The 19,469-nt window shown below is 39.8% G+C and overlaps 1 protein-coding gene across 4 annotated transcripts in view; it reads left to right on the top strand.

Annotated features, from left to right (window-relative positions):
• The window catches only part of LOC126234477 (juvenile hormone esterase-like), a 99,543-nt gene that overhangs the window by 67,747 nt on the left and 12,327 nt on the right, over positions 1-19,469 (top strand). For all 4 annotated transcript variants that reach the window (XM_049943168.1, XM_049943167.1, XM_049943169.1 and 1 more), the window contains 2 exons: positions 3,626-3,798; positions 10,002-10,152. In XM_049943168.1, coding sequence (XP_049799125.1) covers positions 3,626-3,798; positions 10,002-10,152 — 324 coding nt within the window. The remainder of the gene's footprint in view (positions 1-3,625; positions 3,799-10,001; positions 10,153-19,469) is intronic.

Here is a 19,469-nt window from a genome sequence, read left to right as displayed (position 1 = left end):
ATTAATCCGCCAGGCGGATTCGATCCGGGGCCAGCGCGCCTACACAAGTCCAGGAAGCAACGCATAGCACTCTCGGCTGACCTGGCAGGTATTTTACTTCATTCCAGCGATCTTACTAAAATACTTCCAAACTGGGGGATTCGGTTGCTATGCACGTTCATTCCACGTGAGTGAAATTCTTGGTATGTCAATCAAATTCTCCTAGTCTTACGAGGAATATTTTGAATGTTTACTCATTACATCATGTCGCAAGTTTGTTAAGCCTTCTCCTATTTTTAATCCCTTGAAGCATATGGAGCACTTTATTTCATTGCTGTTGCACTTTCTAAAACACTTTCAAAATGGATGGTTTGGTTATTATCCCACGTTTATTAAATGTCAGTAAAATTATGGGTCTGATAACCAAATTTTCTTCTCCTCCAATTAAAATTGTGGATGTTTTCTTCTTATTTGATGTCGCACGTTTGTTGCACCTTCTATCATTTTTAAATTCTTAAAGCAAATGGAGCGCTTTACTTCACTGCTACTCCTCTTACTAAAATATTTACAAAGTAGTATGTTCGGTTATTATCCCATGTTTATTGTACGTCACAAAAATTATTGGTATGTTAATCAAGTTTTTCTTGTCCTCTGAGGAGCGTTGGGGATGGTTTCTCCTTATCTGATGTGGCTGGTTTGTTTTGCCTTCCCCCATTTTTTATCTTTCAAAGCAAATGGAGCATTTTACTTCACTGCTACTACACTTAGTAAAATACTTCCAAACAATGGTGTATGTTTATAATCCAACGTTTATTCCACGTAAATAAAATTATTGATACGTTAATCAAAATTTTCTTGCCTTACAGGGTAAGTTGTGGATGTTTTCTCATAACAAGGTGTCGCAAATTTGTTGTACCTTCTCCCATTTTAACCTTTTAAAGCAAATGCAACATTTTACTGTAATATAAGTAGTAAATTATATACATTAAAATATATGTGTATAGTAAAATACTTCCAAACTATATGGTTCTCTTATTACCCCACGTTTATTCCATGTCAGTAAAATTATTCGTATGATTATCATATTTTCCTTGTCTTCCTAGGAACGCTGTGGATGTTTTCTTCACATGTGATGTCGGAAAATTTATGTGCCTTCGCCCATTTTTAATCTCTTAAGGCCTATGCAGCATTATACTTCACTGCTACTGCACCTAGTAAATGAGTTCCAAACTCGGGATGCTACCATTGTGCAATACAATCGGTGTCCGTCAACAACAGCGAGAGACTATCGTATAGACCAAGTGGCATGTCTTACAAAAAATGGTTGGCTCTGAGCACTATGGGACTTAACATCTATGGTCATCAGCCCCCAGAACTTAGAACTACTTAAACCTAACTAACCTAAGGACAGCACACAACACCCAGCCATCACGAGGCAGAGAAAATCCCTGACCCCGCCGGGAATCGAACCCTGGAACCCGGGCGTGGGAAGCGAGAACGCTACCGCACGACCACGAGATGCGGGCGGCATGTCTTACAGACTGCACGTACGAGCGTAACGTCTAATAGGCCATGGTATACATCGACAGCTATGTTTGTGCCTCTGGAGTGCTGTACCGATTTTTATGCCATGTATTTGTCACTGTGTTCTAACTGTAGGCGTTTTTAATAAAATAGTGCTGACTGATATTCGGAATTTCAATAATAATCCAATATTTCAAAGTAGAGGAAATTTAACGAATCACCATCATGGTTTTGTAAAAAAGTTTTATTTAAAAAGCAAAAATTTTAGCTCAGCGGCTGTGGCAGATTTAGATGCCGATTTTGTAACCAGTTACTAGTAAATAATGAAACAGATATTCTATAATAGAGAGCAAACAAATAGCGAAAAATTCGGGTTATCTCTTTACCGGTCGGTTTTCGAATTCCCCGTAATGTGACTACATTGCACATAGACTTCATTGATTTCCGTTGAATGTATTTTCTTTATTTCTTAAAACAGACTTGACGTTCTGTCTGAACTTAATTCATTGTTAGTAATACTCTTTCTAATATTCAGTTTTACAACTGAATTTGTTCCCAGTTCTGTTCCTGTGTAATATCACAACGGCATGATTTTAATTGTATTCAGTCTTCGGTTTTTCGCTGCTCCTCTGATAACCTCACGTGTCACACATAATGTTACATAATTCTTGTTTCAGTTCCTCTAGCATACCTTCGTAGCTTGAACTCGAAATCCCATCCCTGATATTCCCATTTGGGATTCCCACTGCCTCCCTCCCAGCCTGTTGGAATGTTTGGCTGAGTAGACGAAGTCTTAAGAGCCCGCCTCCTCTCGGGAGCTGAGAATGAAAGATTTAAAAATGAAAACCACGCTGACTGCGAGTAGCCCATCCATATTTCTATGTAGGGCGTCGACTGTTCAACGGGATCACAGAGATCGGTTGCCGTAATCGTCACTGCTTCTTAATAGTCATTTACCTTTTCTAATACTTATTTCGTATTTTTCTAAAACTGAAATCAGTTCACCTAGCTTGATTACCGCGTATTTTGTCAACTTTAAGTTCTCTTTTGCTTCCAGCTTTCGTACCCATTACAATAAGCAGACAGGAGACACAAAACGGCATTGTCGATTCTGTCTCTTTAAGATGAGACACATATTTGTCTTTTGTCTATTTACTGCGAATATTTCCTCGTTTTACCACATGATATGGCGACAGTACGAAACTGAAAGTGATACAGCCAGAAAGTCATTATTTTATTGCTTAAATGTCGAATAATACACACCTAGACTGATCCTTCTGCAAACATAGCGTGGAGACACCCGATCACTTTTCTTGCAAATTTGAGTCTGGCTAGTAAAACTATTCATTTTCGTTCAAAGGATACACTGATTGCCGTGAAGTCCCATAGTGCTAAGAGCCATTTGAACCGTTTGATACACTGATTCAGGAGGATACACTAACGCAAATTGAAATAGGCAGGGCAGACCTTTCCACTTGCGTAACCACTGTATAGGAAGATTCTCAAGATTCCGCAGGCGGCGCTTTGAACAGGCTTCCAGCAACACTGAAAAATATGAGTGATAAACTGTTCGAATCAACGTTAAAAGGCTTTCTTGAGACACAGGCAATCTGTATAGCAATTCGGTTTCTTTCACTGGAATGACTTACTTACTTTCTTAGGCAATCCATAACTTATTTTCATTTACAATCTTTTTTTTTATTTTAACACTCAGTACACAATATTAGTTAAGCTTTTGACGGCCTGTTGACATAGCACACTGGAACTCAAAATAAATAACTTCCTTGTTCTAGGCTACAGCAAGATATGTCCGCCAAAACTATCTGTTTGATGGCAGCCAGATTTTTGATTGCCTGTGCCTGCCGGTCAGCCTGTTTACATTTTCAAAACTCAACTTGAAACTATGAGGAACAAAGCTACCCACATCGTAAATTCTAAGCTAGTGCACAACGTAGTAAATACGTTATCACTAAAAGCCAGAAACAGAACTGTGGAGTAATTCAGGCTACTTAGTCTTAGAAGTTATTAATAAAAACTTCAAATATCATACTCCACATCATATGTTGTAACACTGTCCTTAATCCTGGATGCTGAGTGGTGCAGTAATGTCCCTCCTTTACAGTACTCAACGTGGACAAAGCAGCCCTGCGAGAGCTCAACTTGAACTTTCAGAGAGCTCTACCCGCCACTATTCCTGTCAAAAAGGAGGAGCGCATCGCCGTTGCTCGAGACGTCAAGCGCTTCTATTTTGATAACCAGCCGCTAGACGAATCTACAATTGATCTTTACGCTGACGTAAGTTGTTATCTTAATGTATGACCAAATGTATAAAAGTATCGTTATATTATAAGGCGCTCAGAACAATAAGGACCTAAACCACATCATCATCGATTGTGATGCTTCTGACAACTGTTGATCTCATACTGAGTTCGGTTTATCTGTGCTGTGGGCCCATATTGTACATATGAACATTCACTAAATTTTCTTTCACTGGTTCCCCTGATATTCGCTGAAATGTGGGCACGACAGTTGTGAGCTTCAGGCCCTTATCGTCCTCAGCACCTCATATGTAATATACAAAATAATAACGAAGTGTGTAGAAAATATTTTCTAGACACCTGCCACAAAATCAATGGAACAATTAAATAAGTAAGAATTTCACACCACTCAGTCACATCTCACAATTGTTAAAGAATTTTCTCAGTCAGTGCATTATTATTAAAAATAATCTATTTTTTATTTAGTATTCTGAGGCATTTCTTACAGAAATCGTATTTTAACAGAAATTTAAAACTACCAGTAAAAGGTAAGCTATGTAAGCCTCTTGACTCTCATCCAGTTTAAAACCAAAATTGTCGTTCTGGTGACCACTATATACTAATATTTATTATTCTATAAAGAGTTGCTATGTTTATACGTCTATCACTGCATTATTCGTGCCATGTTACGAAAGGGTAAGACATGTGCTACGTACTATGTATTTCTTGCAGAATGAAGATACAAAATTATGTGCCGCTATTACGGAAACTTACCACACTATTTTATACAAATCGCCTCATTTGGAAATTATTCAACACTTCAACACTGTAGTTGATCCACTACTGGTCTTACAATATGTAGACAGCCTTTCTCCACAATGAAATGACTATGGTCCAATGTGCAACTATGTGTGAACGTAAAGAAAGTAAATGATACTTTTAGTAAAATAAAAGATTTTTTCTCAGTAAAATGACTGTCATCTCATTTATAAAAACCGCAGTTCACGTGGTATGTACAAGACAGAGCGAAATTTGGACAACAATAGTAGTAGTTGGGTGGTAGACAACATGAAGAAAATGAATGTTCAAAGGTCCTCCATGTACATGCTGATGAGAACGTGAGCTGGAAATCATAGATTTCTGGTTTATAATGTCGGCTGATTTTGGTTTATGTGTGACTGAGGTCGGATAGTTTACTTTGGATAACGCCGTTCATTATAGTCGAAATGAATAAAGTCCTACGACAAATATACATTACTCTTAAAGATGTTCATAGCTTAGAACACCGATAAGGATTTGGAGATACTCATAGCTCTTGTCATCAACTCTTTAAATACATAACCTTAGTTTTAGCGTAAAGTATAATATCTGTGTAATGCATTTGTCTTCTTATTACGTTCGACGGTATTGAGAACATGAAATAAAAGCACAGCTGTAACACCCATAACTGTAGCACTAGGAAGAAAACAATGAACAATATTAATTACCAGAGGCTTCATCTGGCTACAGTACAAAATTACTGATCAAATGAGTAGTTGGCGAGGAGCCTTAAGAAGAAATTAAACAGTCAAATTTGATACTTCTTACTTGACAACTACTTCGACAATGCAGATGAACTGTTGTATAGATAATGTGTATGAAATATCTTTTGATAATAACATGTAAAACACTATTCTGTCAGAATGTTTTGTTGTTGTTGTGGTCTTCAGTCCAAAGACTGGATTGATGCAGCTTCCCACGCTACTCTATCATGTACCAGCCTCTTCATCTCTGAGTAAGTACTGCAACCTATATCCTTCTGAGTCTGTTAACTGTATTCATCTCTTGGTCTCGCTCTATGATTTTTACCCCCCCCCCCTCTCACACACCACCCCAACACACACATCCCTCCAGTACTAAATTGGTGATCTCTTGATGCCTCACAATGGTTCAAAAATGGCTCTGAGCACTAAGGGACTTAACGTCTGAGGTCATCAATCCCCTAGAACCTAGAACTACTTAAACCTAACTAACCTAGAGACATCACACACATCCATGCCCGAGGCAGGATTCGAACATGCGACCGTAGCGATCGCGCACTTCCAGACTGTAGCACCTAGAACAGCTCGGCCACTCCGGCCGGCCCTCATTATGTGTCCAGCCAATCGATTCCTTGCTTTAGTCAGGCTGTTCCAGAAATTTCTCTTCTCCCCAGTTCTTTTCAGTACCTCCACATTACTTACGAGATCTACCCATGTAATCTCCAGCATTCTTCTGCAACGCCATACTTCAAAAGCTTGTATTCTGTTCTCGTCTAAACTATTTATCATCTATGTTTCACTTCCATACATAGCTACAATCCATACTCGATGTTAACAAATTTCTCTTCAGAAACTCTTTCCTTGCCATCGCTGGTCTACATTTTATATCCTCTCTACATCCAACATCATCAGTTATTTTGCTGCCCAAATAGCAAAACTCATTTAGTACTTTAAGCGTCTCCTTTCCTAATCTAATTCCCTTGCCATCACCTGATTTAATTATGCTAGTTTAGCTTTTGTTGATGTTCATCTTACATCCTGCTTTCAAGACAATGTCCATTCAGTTCAGCTGCTGTTTCAATTCTTTGCTGTCTCTGACAGATTACAATGTTCTCGGCAAACCTCAAGGTTTTTATTCTTCTCCTTGGATTTAAATTGCTACTTCCAATTTTTCTTTTGTTTCCTTTCGTACTTGCTCGGTATTGAGATTGAACCACATCGGGGATAGGCCACAACCGTGTCTCATTCCCTTCCAAATACCTGGTTCTCTTTCGTGCACCTCTACTCTTATAACTGCCATCTGGTTTCTGTACGAATTGTAAATAGCCTTTCACTCCCTGTATTTTACCCATCCACCTTCAGAATTTGAAAAAGAGTATTCCAATTAACATTGTCAAACCCCTCCTCCAAGCCTACTAATGCTATAAACGTAGTTTTGCCCTTGCTTAACCTATCTTTTAAGATAACTCATAGGGTTACAATTGCCGCGCGTGTTCCTACATTTCTAGGGAATACAAATTGATCTTCCTCGAGGTCGCCTCTTGCCAGATTTTTCATTCGTCTGTAAAGGATTCGTGTAAGTGTTTTGCAGCCGTAATTCATTAAACTGATAGTTTGGTTATTATCACATCTGTCAATAGCTGCTTCCTTTGGAATTGGAATTATTATATTCTACTTCATGTCTGAGGGAATTTCATCTGTCTCATATATCTTCCTCACCGAATGGATGGGTATTATCATGGCAGGCTCTCTTAAGTCTATCAGTAGTTCTAAGGAAATGTTGTCTACTCCCAGGAGCTTCTTTTGACAGATCTTTCAGTGCTTTGACAAATTCTTCACGCAATATCATATCTCCTATCTCATCCTCATCTACGTCCTGCTCCATTCCCATAATATTGACCTCAAGAACATCACCCTTGTGTAGACCCTCTATATAGTCCTTGCACCTTTCTACTTCCCCTTCTTTGCTTAGGACTGGTTTTCCATCTCAGCTCTTGATATTCATACATGTTGTTTTTTTTTCTCCAAAGGTCTTCTTAATCTACTTGTAGGCGGCATCTGTCATGCCCCTAGTGATACATGCTTCTACATCCTTACATTTTTCCTCTAGCCATTCCTGCTTAGCCATTTTGCACTTCCCCTCGATCTCATTTTTGAGACGTTCCTTTTCCTTTTCGACTGCTTCATGTACTGTATTTTTATATTATCTCCTTCCATCAATTAAAATCAATATGTCTTGTATTACCTAAGGATTTGTACCAGCCCTCGTCCTTTTAGCTACTTGATTCAATGTTGGCTTCACTTTCTCATCTCTCAAAGCTATCCACTCGAATTCTACTGTATTCCTTTCCCCTTTCTTGTCAATGCTCCTTTTGAAAGTCTCCAAATCCTATGGTTCTTTCAGTTTATCCAGGTCCCATATCCTTAAATTTCTGCCCTATTGCAGTTTCTTCAGTTTTAATGTACAGTTGACAACCAATAAATTGTGGTCAGAGTTCACGTCTGCCCCAGGAAAAGTCGTACAATTTAAAACCTGGTTCCTAAATCTCTGTTTTACCATTACATAATCTGTATAAAATCTTTTGATGCCTCCAGGCCTCTACCACTTATACAACCTTCTTTCATGAGTCTTAAACCAAGTGTGAGCAATGATTAAGTTATGCTCTGTGGAAAATTCTACCAGACAGTTTCCTCTTTCATTCCTTACCCCCAGTCCATATTCAACTACTACTTTTCCTTGTCTTCCTTTTCCCACTATCGAATTCCAGCACCCCATGACTATTCAATTTTCGGTTAAATATCTCAATAATTACTTTAATTTCATCATAGATTTTTACAATCTCTTCGTTATCTGCGGACCTAGTTGGCATATAAGGTTGGACTACTGAGGCAGGCGTGGCCTTCGTGTCTACCTTGGCTAAAATGATGCGTTCACTATGCTGTTCGTTGTAGTTTATCCGCGTTCCTAAATTTTTATTCGTTATTAAACCTACTCCCGCATTACCCATATTTGACTTTTTATTTGCAACCCTATTCATCTGACCAGAAGTCTTTTTCCCCATGCCATCGAACTTCACTAATTTACATTATATCAAACTTTAAACTATCCATTTCCATTTTTAAATCTAACCTACCTGCCTGATTAAGGGATCTGACATTCCACTCTCCAATCTGTAGAACGCTAGTTATGTTCCTGATAGTGACATCCTACTGACTAGTCCCCGCCCGGAGATCCAAATGAGGGTCTATTTTACCTCCGGAATATTTTACTCAAGAGGATTCCATCATCATTTAACCATACAGTAAAGCAGCATGTCCTCAGTAAAAATTACGACTGTGGTTTCCCCTTGATCTGAGACGTTCACAGTAACAGCACAGCAAGGCAGTTTTTGTTTATGTTACAACGCCAGAGCGGCCAATCATCCAGAATGTTGCCCCTGCAACAATTGAAATGGTTGCTGCGTCTCTTCAGGAATCACACATTTCTCTGGTCTCTCAATAGACACCCCTCCATTGTGGTTACGGTATGGCTATCCATATCGCTGGGACATAAAAGCCTCCCTACCAACAGCAAAGTCCATGGTTCACAGGGGTAGGGGCAACATGTTTAACACAACAAAATAAAAACGATATACTTTTTCTTTTACTGTGTATTTCATCTTAATGTGTTTACGATCATGCTTCCTTAAACTGTCATGTGGACTCCCCGTTTACATATAACAAAAGCGAGTCATTTAAGTGAATTGGCAGCTCTTTACTTTATGCAAAATTATTCTTTTCATCTTCACTAGAACATACTTTCAAGATAGACGTACTTGTGAAGTCTATTAATTCGCTTCTGCATATTAAAGTGCCACCTACAACATAAGGAGAAAAATGTGGATCACCATCTGACGATCAAGCATTGGACAAAACAAACTGATGTTACATAACTGTTGAAGTCTAACCCGATGGCAGAAGATTTAGAAAGCGCAACATATCTCCCAAGGAGAGTGCCTACACTACGCTTGTCCGATTTTGGAGTAATGACGCGAGGTAAGGGATCCTTACTCGGTAGGACTGACAAAGACCTCCGACAAGTTCACAGAAGGCAGCTCGTTTTGTATTATTTCGAAATAGTGGAGAGGTTATGACGAATATGTTATACGAGTTGGGGAGGCAATCATTAAGAAAAAAGGCTTTTTTCGTTTGGCATCAGATTTCCACGAGATTGCAATCGCCAACTTTTTTCTGCGAATGAGAAAATGTTTTGTTGACGCTCCTCTATTTAACATATAAAAAAAGTACTCATTATAATAAAATAAGAGAAATCAGAGATCGCACGAAAGAAAATCAGGCTATATTTTTCCAATGTACTATTCGATACTGGAACTCTTGAGAAATAGTCTCAAAGTGCTTTTGTGAGCCTACTGGCAAACATTTAACTGTAAATTGCTGTGTAGTCATTGAGATGTAGATGTACATTATGTATAAAATGATTGTTAGACTATATATGTGATGTATTCATTAACTTTAACATTAATCATGTGTACACGTCTTGTAAACTCACGAGTTGCACGTCATTTCCAAGATCATTTAAATGATCTATGTAACTTCTAAGTAACTAACTTCCTGCAATTCGAAAACAGTGTTACTCTTAATATATTTCAGTTTCATTCAGAATTTGGAAGATATTAACATAAAATTGAGTAAAACATTGCAATGTTATTTTTATTAACAGCTGCATGCAGACCTTGTCACCATATACCCCTCGGTGGTAACGACTAGGATTCTCTCTTCCATGCCTGCGGCTCAGCCGACCTACTTCTATCACTTCGACGTCACTACAAAACTTAATGTTTTTAAGAAAATGTATGGAGAGCAGTTTTCTGGTAAGTAGCCGTCACTTCCCCTTAATTATTAATTTATTGTGACGTTTCTGACAAAGGCAAGGATGGAACCACTTAACATTCCACTGACAGTTATATCAAAAGGCTTATTTTGAATTTGTAATACGTAACGCCTTCCTGAGAATATTAAATTTCCTTCTCCATCAGAAAATGGCGTACTGTAGTTGTGATGAAATTATGGGCCAGGTTACATGTTAAGAAAGAGGTAGGCAGAGAGTAGTAGCAGTAGTAGCTTTATTCATCTGTAGATTTCTTTTTACAAAGATATAGGACATGTCAAAGTATTTACAAGTTTAGACCAATTTAAAATAAGCTAATTCGGGTATATATTTACAGACCTTTAGTTAGGCATAATCATTAGATTTAATTCTGGTATACAATACTTTTTTCAAAAGTAACTTATTAAATAAAGTAATGCCACACCGTTCACTCATACCTCACTATCAGTCGCTGAACACACTATACACACATTGTTTCATAACACTTCACCCAATACACACACACATACACACACACACACACACACACACACACACACACACACACAAACACACACACTCACACACAAAGACTGGTGATCTCTGGGCCACTTTCTGTACTGCAACTTCCCATTTGCTAACCTGAAAAACTGAGTCAGCATCCCTTCATAATGAGTGAGTTGTCAGGCTCAGGAAGAGGAAGAGGTGTTAATCTTATGCTATGCATAGCTTGGGGGTAAGATTTCTAGAAAGGAAAAAAGAAGGAAAAAACATAAGTGAAGGTGTTATATGGAATGTTGTATGTTTTACAGATCATTATTATTGTTATTTATTTCTACAACACTGTTAATCAAACCCCTACTCTGTTTTATCTAAGTAGTCCTTCAATGTATAAAGTGTACTGCATAACAGTACTTTAAAGCTGCCTTTTTAAATAAGTGTATTTTTGCTATTTCTTTAATCTCTTTTGATAATTAATTGTACAGTTTTATTCCCTGGTAGAAAATGCTGTTTTGAGTTTTATGTTTATTTTTTCTTGGCAAATGTAATTTGAGTCTATCCTTATTGCATGGATATGGACAGAACTGTTTGTGCAGTAATTACCAATGTTACTTTTGATGTGTATAACTGACCGGTAAATGTATTCACATGGAGCGGTTAAAATACCCTGTGTTATAAACAGATCTTTACAATGAGCTCGACTAGTATTTTGGTTGTTATTCTTATGGCTCTTTTGTGGAGTTTGAAAATTGTGTTTCCATTTTGTGCGTTTGTTCCCCAAAAAGGAATGCCATAGCTAAGAAGTGAGTGTACTTATGAATAATATGTAACTAAAAGACACTGCATGTTACACGTTGATGATAGAATTCTAAGGGCATAACATGCTGATGACATTCAGTTTGAAAGTACCATTGTGTGTTCACACAACTTCAACTGAGAATCAATATTCATTCCTAGAAATTTTGCATTTGTTACACGGTCTATAGAGGTACCATCTACATTTAATTTAACAATGTTATTATCCTCTTTAAACTGAAATTCATTGCTTTAGGTTTTTTATGTTCAATGTCACGTTTTTGCTTACTGACCAATCATAAACTTCCTTGACAGTTCCGTTTGCTTTCTTGGCAAGGAGTTCTCTTGTTTTCTCAATGACTGTAATACTGCTGTCATCAGTAAACAGAATTTTTTCACCCTGAGTAACACTACTAGGAAAGTCATTGATGTATATCATGAATAGTATTGGTCCTAATATGGTACCTTGCAGAACCTCTATATTAATGTCTTTTGGTTCTGATAAGTGTTTCACTAAATGTTTAGATCTATTTGAAGTATGTGGTACCTCTACTCTTTGTACTCTATGTGCTAGGTGTGATCGAAACCAATCATTAGCTACCACTCCTATTCCTAATTCTTCTAATTTATTTAATAGAATCTTATGGTCGACTGTATAAAACGCCTTAGAAAAATCCAAAAATATGCCTGTGGCACACTCATCTTTATCAAGAGTATTAAGTACAACGTTTGTGAATTGTACTATGGCTGACTCAGTATTTTTGCCCCTTCAGAAACCAGACTGTAATTCGCTTCAAGGATTGTATTTATTCAGGTAATTCATTAATCTGTCTTTCATAATAGCTTCTATAATTTTTGAGGATCCTGACAGCAGGGAAAAGGGCCAGTAATTTTCTATGTTTTCTGCATTACCTTTCTTAAGCAAAGGTACAACTCTTGCCTGTCTTAACTGCTCTGGAAATGTCCCTGATGTGAAGGATTCATTTATTATATTTGTTAAGGGCCCTTGTATAATCCCTATGCATTGTTTCAGTACACACATTGGTACTTCATCTAAGCCTACTGACTTTATTTTTTAGTTTTTGAATAGTTTTATTGGCTTCAGTCTCAGTGGTTGGAAGTAACAGCATTGTATTTAGTGCAACATTATTTACAGGTGTTTTATTTGTTTTGGGGAATTTTTGCTGTACCTTCTCTGCGACACTTGAATAATTATCGTTTAAATAATTTGCTAAATTTTGCGGATCATTTATCACCTTATCCCCCTCCCTTACCAGTATGTTATACTGTGATTGTTTGCTTCTCCCCGTTTCCTTTTATAACATCCCAGACTGCTTTGCTTTCATTCTCTGCATTATATATTATTTTGTCATTAAATGACTTTTTTGCATCAATCAGCACCTTCCTATAGATATTTTTGTATCAATGATAGAAATTTAAGAATTCTGGATCATTGTGAATCATTTTCATGGAACTCAGATGTTCAAGTGTTTGGGAGGACTTCTTAATATCTGCTGTTTTTGTGAGATGTTGATACACAGATACATACTTTCGGAAATGGTTTTCAAAGTTCAGTTTAGACAATGTGGAGAATTTAGAGAATTTCATATTCACATTGGTTTCCTTATATACTTTACCCAGCTTTGTGTTTCTAGTTCTTTTGAAAAATCTTTTATTTTGATTTATGATCAAAGTCGTTTGGAGGCTTGTAGCTTAGGGAATGTTTACTGTTGTTATTTGACAGAGATGGTCTGATAGTCTGAGATATTTTACTGCTACATCACCTTTTGCCCTGTCCATATTTGTGGCCACATGCTCAATTACTGAGGCAGTCATTGTAGTAACCCTTGTCGCACTATTGACCAATAGGGACATGCCAAAACTCTGGAGGAATTTTATGAAGGTGCTGCTGGATTTACTTGTGGTATTAGTGTTGATGTTATTGTACCCACACGGAATTATGTTGACCTTTGTACTTGAGACTTTATCTAGAAGTTCTGTTAATTTATTGAAAAAAGTGTCCTCACTACCACTGGGAGATCTATACACACAGAAAATGATTAATTGCTTTCTGACATCAAGCCCTGTTAACTCAATAGCTGATATTTCAAAGTGTTTGTCTTCACTTACTGTACTGAGACCATGTCTTGATTTGAACTGTGTTTCTTTTCTGATATAAATGCGTGATCCTCCACCCCTTGGAGTAGTTCTGTAGTAAGAGTTTGCCCTTTCATGCAGTAATAACATTACATGGTGGATTTCTGTGTCTCTACACCAGTGCTCAGTAACACAAACTACAGCGCAGTCCAAACATTGGAGCTCAACTTCTAACAGTTGTATTTTATTTTTTAATGATTGCATATTGCATGAGGATTGTTAAGTCTGTGAAATTCCCCATGTTACTCTTTCCAATGGTTTTTTTTTTTTTTGTGACATCTGGTATGTGTGGTATTTGAAGTGTTAAAATCTGGCTTGTGAGTGATTGTTTCAGTATTTTTTAAACTGCTAGAGATACTCTCTAGGTGGGGGAACCTGTTGTCGGGATTTATCCTACAAAAGACTTACTTTTCTCACCTATGACAACAGGTATTTGACATGTGTGACCCGAGATTCACCCCCTGTACTTTCATGAATCAGCTGTACCAATCTTCCCTTCCCTGTCCCGTTTAGGTGAAGGCCATGCCTAGTGAAACCCCATGTGTTGATAGTCCCGACAGGCACCAGAGAAACATGAGCAAAGTTGCTGTCCTCAGAGCCATCCCTAATCCCACATTGATTCGCCCCACAGCTACATCAAGGTGTGGTCGACCAAGACGCCGGAACAGCTCAACAAAGTTTACGTCGGTGCCATGAGTCAGGGAAGCTATCTTGTCCAAGTGACCACCTATGTCATATGCCCCATCCCTGTCCAAACGGTTTCCCGCCCCACCCACTATCACTACATGGTCCTCTTTTGGAAAGGCCTTACATAAAACAAAGACAAGGAAAGAACCACTTAACATTTCACTAATAGTGATATCGTGAAAGTTTATTTTGAATTTCTAATATGTAACACCTTCCCAAGTATATATAGTTTTTCTTCTCCATCAGAAAATGGCGTCTTGTAGTTGTGATGAAATTATATGCCAGATTAAACGTTAAGAAAGAGGTAGGCAGAACGTAAGCTTAAGAGACTGGAGAAACTGTTGCAAAAATCCAATTTTAGTAATATAAATTTCATAGCAAACGATCAGTTTACTCCAGATTTACAGTTGCTGTTGTGGTATTAAGTCCGCAGCCAGTTTAATACAAATCTCCACACAAGTCTATCCCGTGCAAACCTGTCATCTTCGGATAAATGCTCCAATCTACATTCACTTGTCCCTGCTTTCTCTAGTGAACCTAGGACATTCTCTACAATTGATACCTCCCACACGTCCCTCCATAACTAAACTGACGATCCCATCATTCCTCAGCAATTTTTACCTCCCACCCGTCCCTCCATAACTAAACTGACCATCCCATCATGCTTCAGCACACGTCATATCAACAGCTTCCTGCTTTTGGTCAAGTTGTGCCACAAATGCTTCCACATTTCAAATCAATACACCCTCGTATTTTCTCTATTTACCCATTTAATTTGAACACTCTTGTATAGCATCACATTTCAAGAGCTTCTACTGTCTTCTTGTCTGAAGTGCTTGTTGTCCACATTTTACACTCCTGGAAATGGAAAAAAGAACACATTGACACCGGTGTGTCAGACCCACCATACTTGCTCCGGACACTGGGAGAGGGCTGTACAAGCAATGATCACACGCACGGCACAGCGGACACACCAGGAACCGCGGTGTTGGCCGTCGAATGGCGCTAGCTGCGCAACATTTGTGCACCGCCGCCGTCAGTGTCAGCCAGTTTGCTGTGGCATACGGAGCTCCATCGCAGTCTTTAACACTGGTAGCATGCCGCGACAGCGTGGACGTGAACCGTATGTGCAGTTGACGGACTTTGAGCGAGGGCGTATAGTGGGCATGCGGGAGGCCGGGTGGACGTACCGCCGAATTGCTCAACACGTGGGGCGTGAGGTCTCCACAGTACATCGATGTTGTCGCCAGTGGTCGGCGGAAGGTGCACGTGCCCGTCGACCTGGGACCGGACCGCAGCGACGCACGGATGCACGCCAAGACCGTAGGATCCTACGCAGTGCCGTAGGGGACCGCACCGCCACTTCCCAGCAAATTAGGGACACTGTTGCTCCTGGGGTATCGGCGAGGACCATTCGCAACCGTCTCCAGAAGCTGGGCTACGGTCCCGCACACCGTTAGGCCGTCTTCCGCTCACGCCCCAACATCGTGCAGCCCGCCTCCAGTGGTGTCGCGACAGGCGTGAATGGAGGGACGAATGGAGACGTGTCATCTTCAGCGATGAGAGTCGCTTCTGCCTTGGTGCCAATGATGGTCGTATGCGTGTTTGGCGCCGTGCAGGTGAGCGCCACAATCAGGGCTCCATACGACCGAGGCACACAGGGCCAACACCCGGCATCATGGTGTGGGGAGCGATCTCCTACACTGACCGTACACCACTGGTGATCGTCGAGGGGACACTGAATAGTGCACGGTACATCCAAACCGTCATCGAACCCATCGTTCTACCATTCCTAGACCGGCAAGGGAACTTGCTGTTCCAACAGGACAATGCACGTCCGCATGTATCCCGTGCCACCCAACGTGCTCTAGAAGGTGTAAGTCAACTACCCTGGCCAGCAAGATCTCCGGATCTGTCCCCCATTGAGCATGTTTGGGACTGGATGAAGCGTCGTCTCACGCGGTCTGCACGTCCAGCACGAACGCTGGTCCAACTGAGGCGCCAGGTGGAAATGGCATGGCAAGCCGTTCCACAGGACTACATCCAGCATCTCTACGATCGTCTCCATGGGAGAATAGCAGCCTGCATTGCTGCGAAAGGTGGATATACACTGTACTAGTGCCGACATTGTGCATGCTCTGTTGCCTGTGTCTATGTGCCTGTGGTTCTGTCAGTGTGATCATGTGATGTATCTGACCCCAGGAATGTGTCAATAAAGTTTCCCCTTCCTGGGACAATGAATTCACGGTGTTCTTATTTCAATTTCCAGGAGTGTATTTCCGTAAAAGACTATGCTTCAGACAAATACACTCAGAAAAGATTTCCTATGGCTTAAATTTGTATTAAGAGTTGCAAGTCTTTTTTATTCACAAACACATTTCTTGATACAGTCAGTCTTCATTTCTTTTTTTCCTCTACTTTGCCTGTCATCAGTTATTTTGATGCCCAATAAGCAAAACTCATGTACTATTTTTAGAGTCTCATTTCCTAGTCTAATTCATTCATTGTAACAAGATTTAATTCGACTAAATTGCATTATCATTGTTTTAATTTTCTTGGTGTTTATCTTATAGTCATAAATTTCTGACTTCTTCAAGGCAGGGACTATCTGTAGTATTGTGAACACCGAATAAATTTTCAACTGCCGAAATCGCTAAAATCATCTATTCATACAGATGACCGGTTTCGGCAATTCTCTGTTGCTATCTTAGGATCTATATTGACATCATTACACGATATCCTCCTTCTGTACAATGGATGTCGATGTTGTTATAGCTCAAGACCCCATTTCAGAGTAGCACTTGCAATCCACGTCCTCAAATGGTTTAAATGGCTCTGAGCACTGTGGGACTTAACATCTGAGGTATTCAGTCCCCTAAAATGTAGAACTACTTAAAACTAACTAACCTAAGGGCATCACACACATCCAAGCCCGAGGCAAGATTCGAACATGCGATCGTAGCGGTCGCGCGATTCCAGACTGAAAAGCCTAGAACCGCTCGGCCACACCGGCCGGCTCCACGTCCTCAGTTATTCGCTGAATGCATTCTAATTTCTGTTTCGCCCTACAATTTTAATCATCTACAGCTATCTTTAATACCACTGCAGGTATTTCCTGATGTCTTAAGCGATTCCATACCATCCTGTCCCTTCTTCTTGTCAGTGTTTTCTATATATTCATTTCCTCGTCGATTTTACGGAGAACCTCCTCATTACTTACCTTATCGACCCACCTAATTTTCAACATTCTTCTTTAGAACCACATCTCAAATGCTACTTTGTACTTATGTTTTTCTTTCTTACTTCAGTGATTGCCCTTTTTAGAGATGTCCATCCCTCTTCAGCTGAACTGCCTACTGAAATATTCCTTGTATCCGTATATATAGCCTCAGAGAGCTTCATGCGGATCTCTACTTTACTTAGTATTTCAGTATCCCACTTCTCTGCGCATTTACGCTTCCTAAATGGTCTCTTAAATTAAGCCTACTCTTTATCACTACTAAATTGTGATGTGAATCTGTATAAGCTCTAGGGTACGTCTTAAAATCCAGTACCTGAATTCGGAGTCTCTGCATGTCCAAGATGTAATCCAACTGAAATCCCCTGTATCTCCTGGCCCCGAGTATACTTCCTGTCCTTGTGATGCTTGAACGGAGTATTCGCTACGACTAGCTAAATGTTATTGCAGAACTCAATTAGACTTTTTCCTCTCTCATTCCTAGTACCAACCACATATTCTGCCGTACCCCTTTCTTCCGCTTCTGCCCCTACAACGGTATTGCATTGTATGTTATTGCAGAACTCAGATTATCTCCTCTCTCATTCCTAGTACCAACCCCTATTCTGCCGTACCCCTTTCTTCCGCTACTACCCCTACAACGGTATTGCAGTACTTTCTCTACCTCTTCATCTTCCGTCTGCGACATCGGTATGTATAACTCAGCTCTCGTTGTCGGTGTTGGTTTGCTGTCGATTAACTGAAATGCTCGCAGGAACTCACCCTGTTCTGCGTTCCTATTCGTTATGAATCGTTCTGCCATATCTGCTGCTGTTGATTTTACCCTTTACTCATCTGACTTGAAGTCCTTCTCTTCATTTCACTTCACGGAGGCCCACTATATCATGATTGCGTCTTAGAATTTTCATTTCCAGATATTCTGGTTTACCTACCATGTTCAATCTTCCGACATTCTGCGCACCGTCTCGTAGAACATTTTCCTTTCGTTGGTTATTCAGCCTTGTTCACTTCCTCCTTGGCAGTCTCCTCCCGGAAATCCGAATGGGGGAATATTCCGGAATATTTTGCCAACGGAGAGATCATCATGACACTTTTTCAGTTACAGACCACACAATCTGTGGATACACATTGTGTGCCTTCAATGCAGTGGTTTCCATTGTCTTCTGCATCGTCAATCCGTTGATCATTGTTGATTTTTCCTTATTTAAGGATAGTTTCCGATCCCAAGGGCAAGAGACTGTCCTGAACCTCTGCCTGACTGTTGACTGAATGAGTGTGACTCCTTTTGCCGGAATCGTTTAGCCGCCATTGCTGATGATTTTTGTTCACAATTCAAGCGGTGGCGGGCTTCGAAACTGGGACTGAGGGCAGAGAACAGACAACAGAAAAACTAATGCTATAAACCCTTGTTTGCCTCCTTTTGACCTATCCTCTAAATTACGACTTACGTTCAGTATTGTTCCACCTTTCCTTACATTTGTCAGGAACCCAAATAAATCGTTCCCGAAGTCATCTTATACTAGTTTTCTTTCATTTTTCTGTAAATACACACCAAGACAAAAAAAAATGCACCACGAAGCAATTATCCAAATAGAACGCAAATCGAGAGCTGTGACGTACGTGCACAGAGAAACAAATGACTAAAGTTTCAAAAGAATTTTAAGATTTATTCAAGAGCTTCACAGTTTCAGAAAGTCAATAATGCATTTGTCCTTCTCGCCTCCTTTGGCCCTAGTGCAAGCGATTATCGGCTTGGCATTGATTGATAGAATTGTCAGATGTTCTGCTAGGGGATATCATGCTAAATTCGGCCCAATTGAGGCATTATATTGTCAAAATACCGAGCTGGTTTCAGTACCCTGCCCACAATGCTCCAAAAGTTCTCGACTGGGGACACATACGGTGACCTTGATGCCCAAGGTACGATTTGGCAAGCACGAAGA

This window comes from Schistocerca nitens, chromosome 2, assembly GCF_023898315.1.
Source record: "Schistocerca nitens isolate TAMUIC-IGC-003100 chromosome 2, iqSchNite1.1, whole genome shotgun sequence".
Lineage (NCBI taxonomy): Eukaryota > Metazoa > Arthropoda > Insecta > Orthoptera > Acrididae > Schistocerca > Schistocerca nitens.
This window is presented reverse-complemented; position numbering and strand designations above follow the sequence as displayed.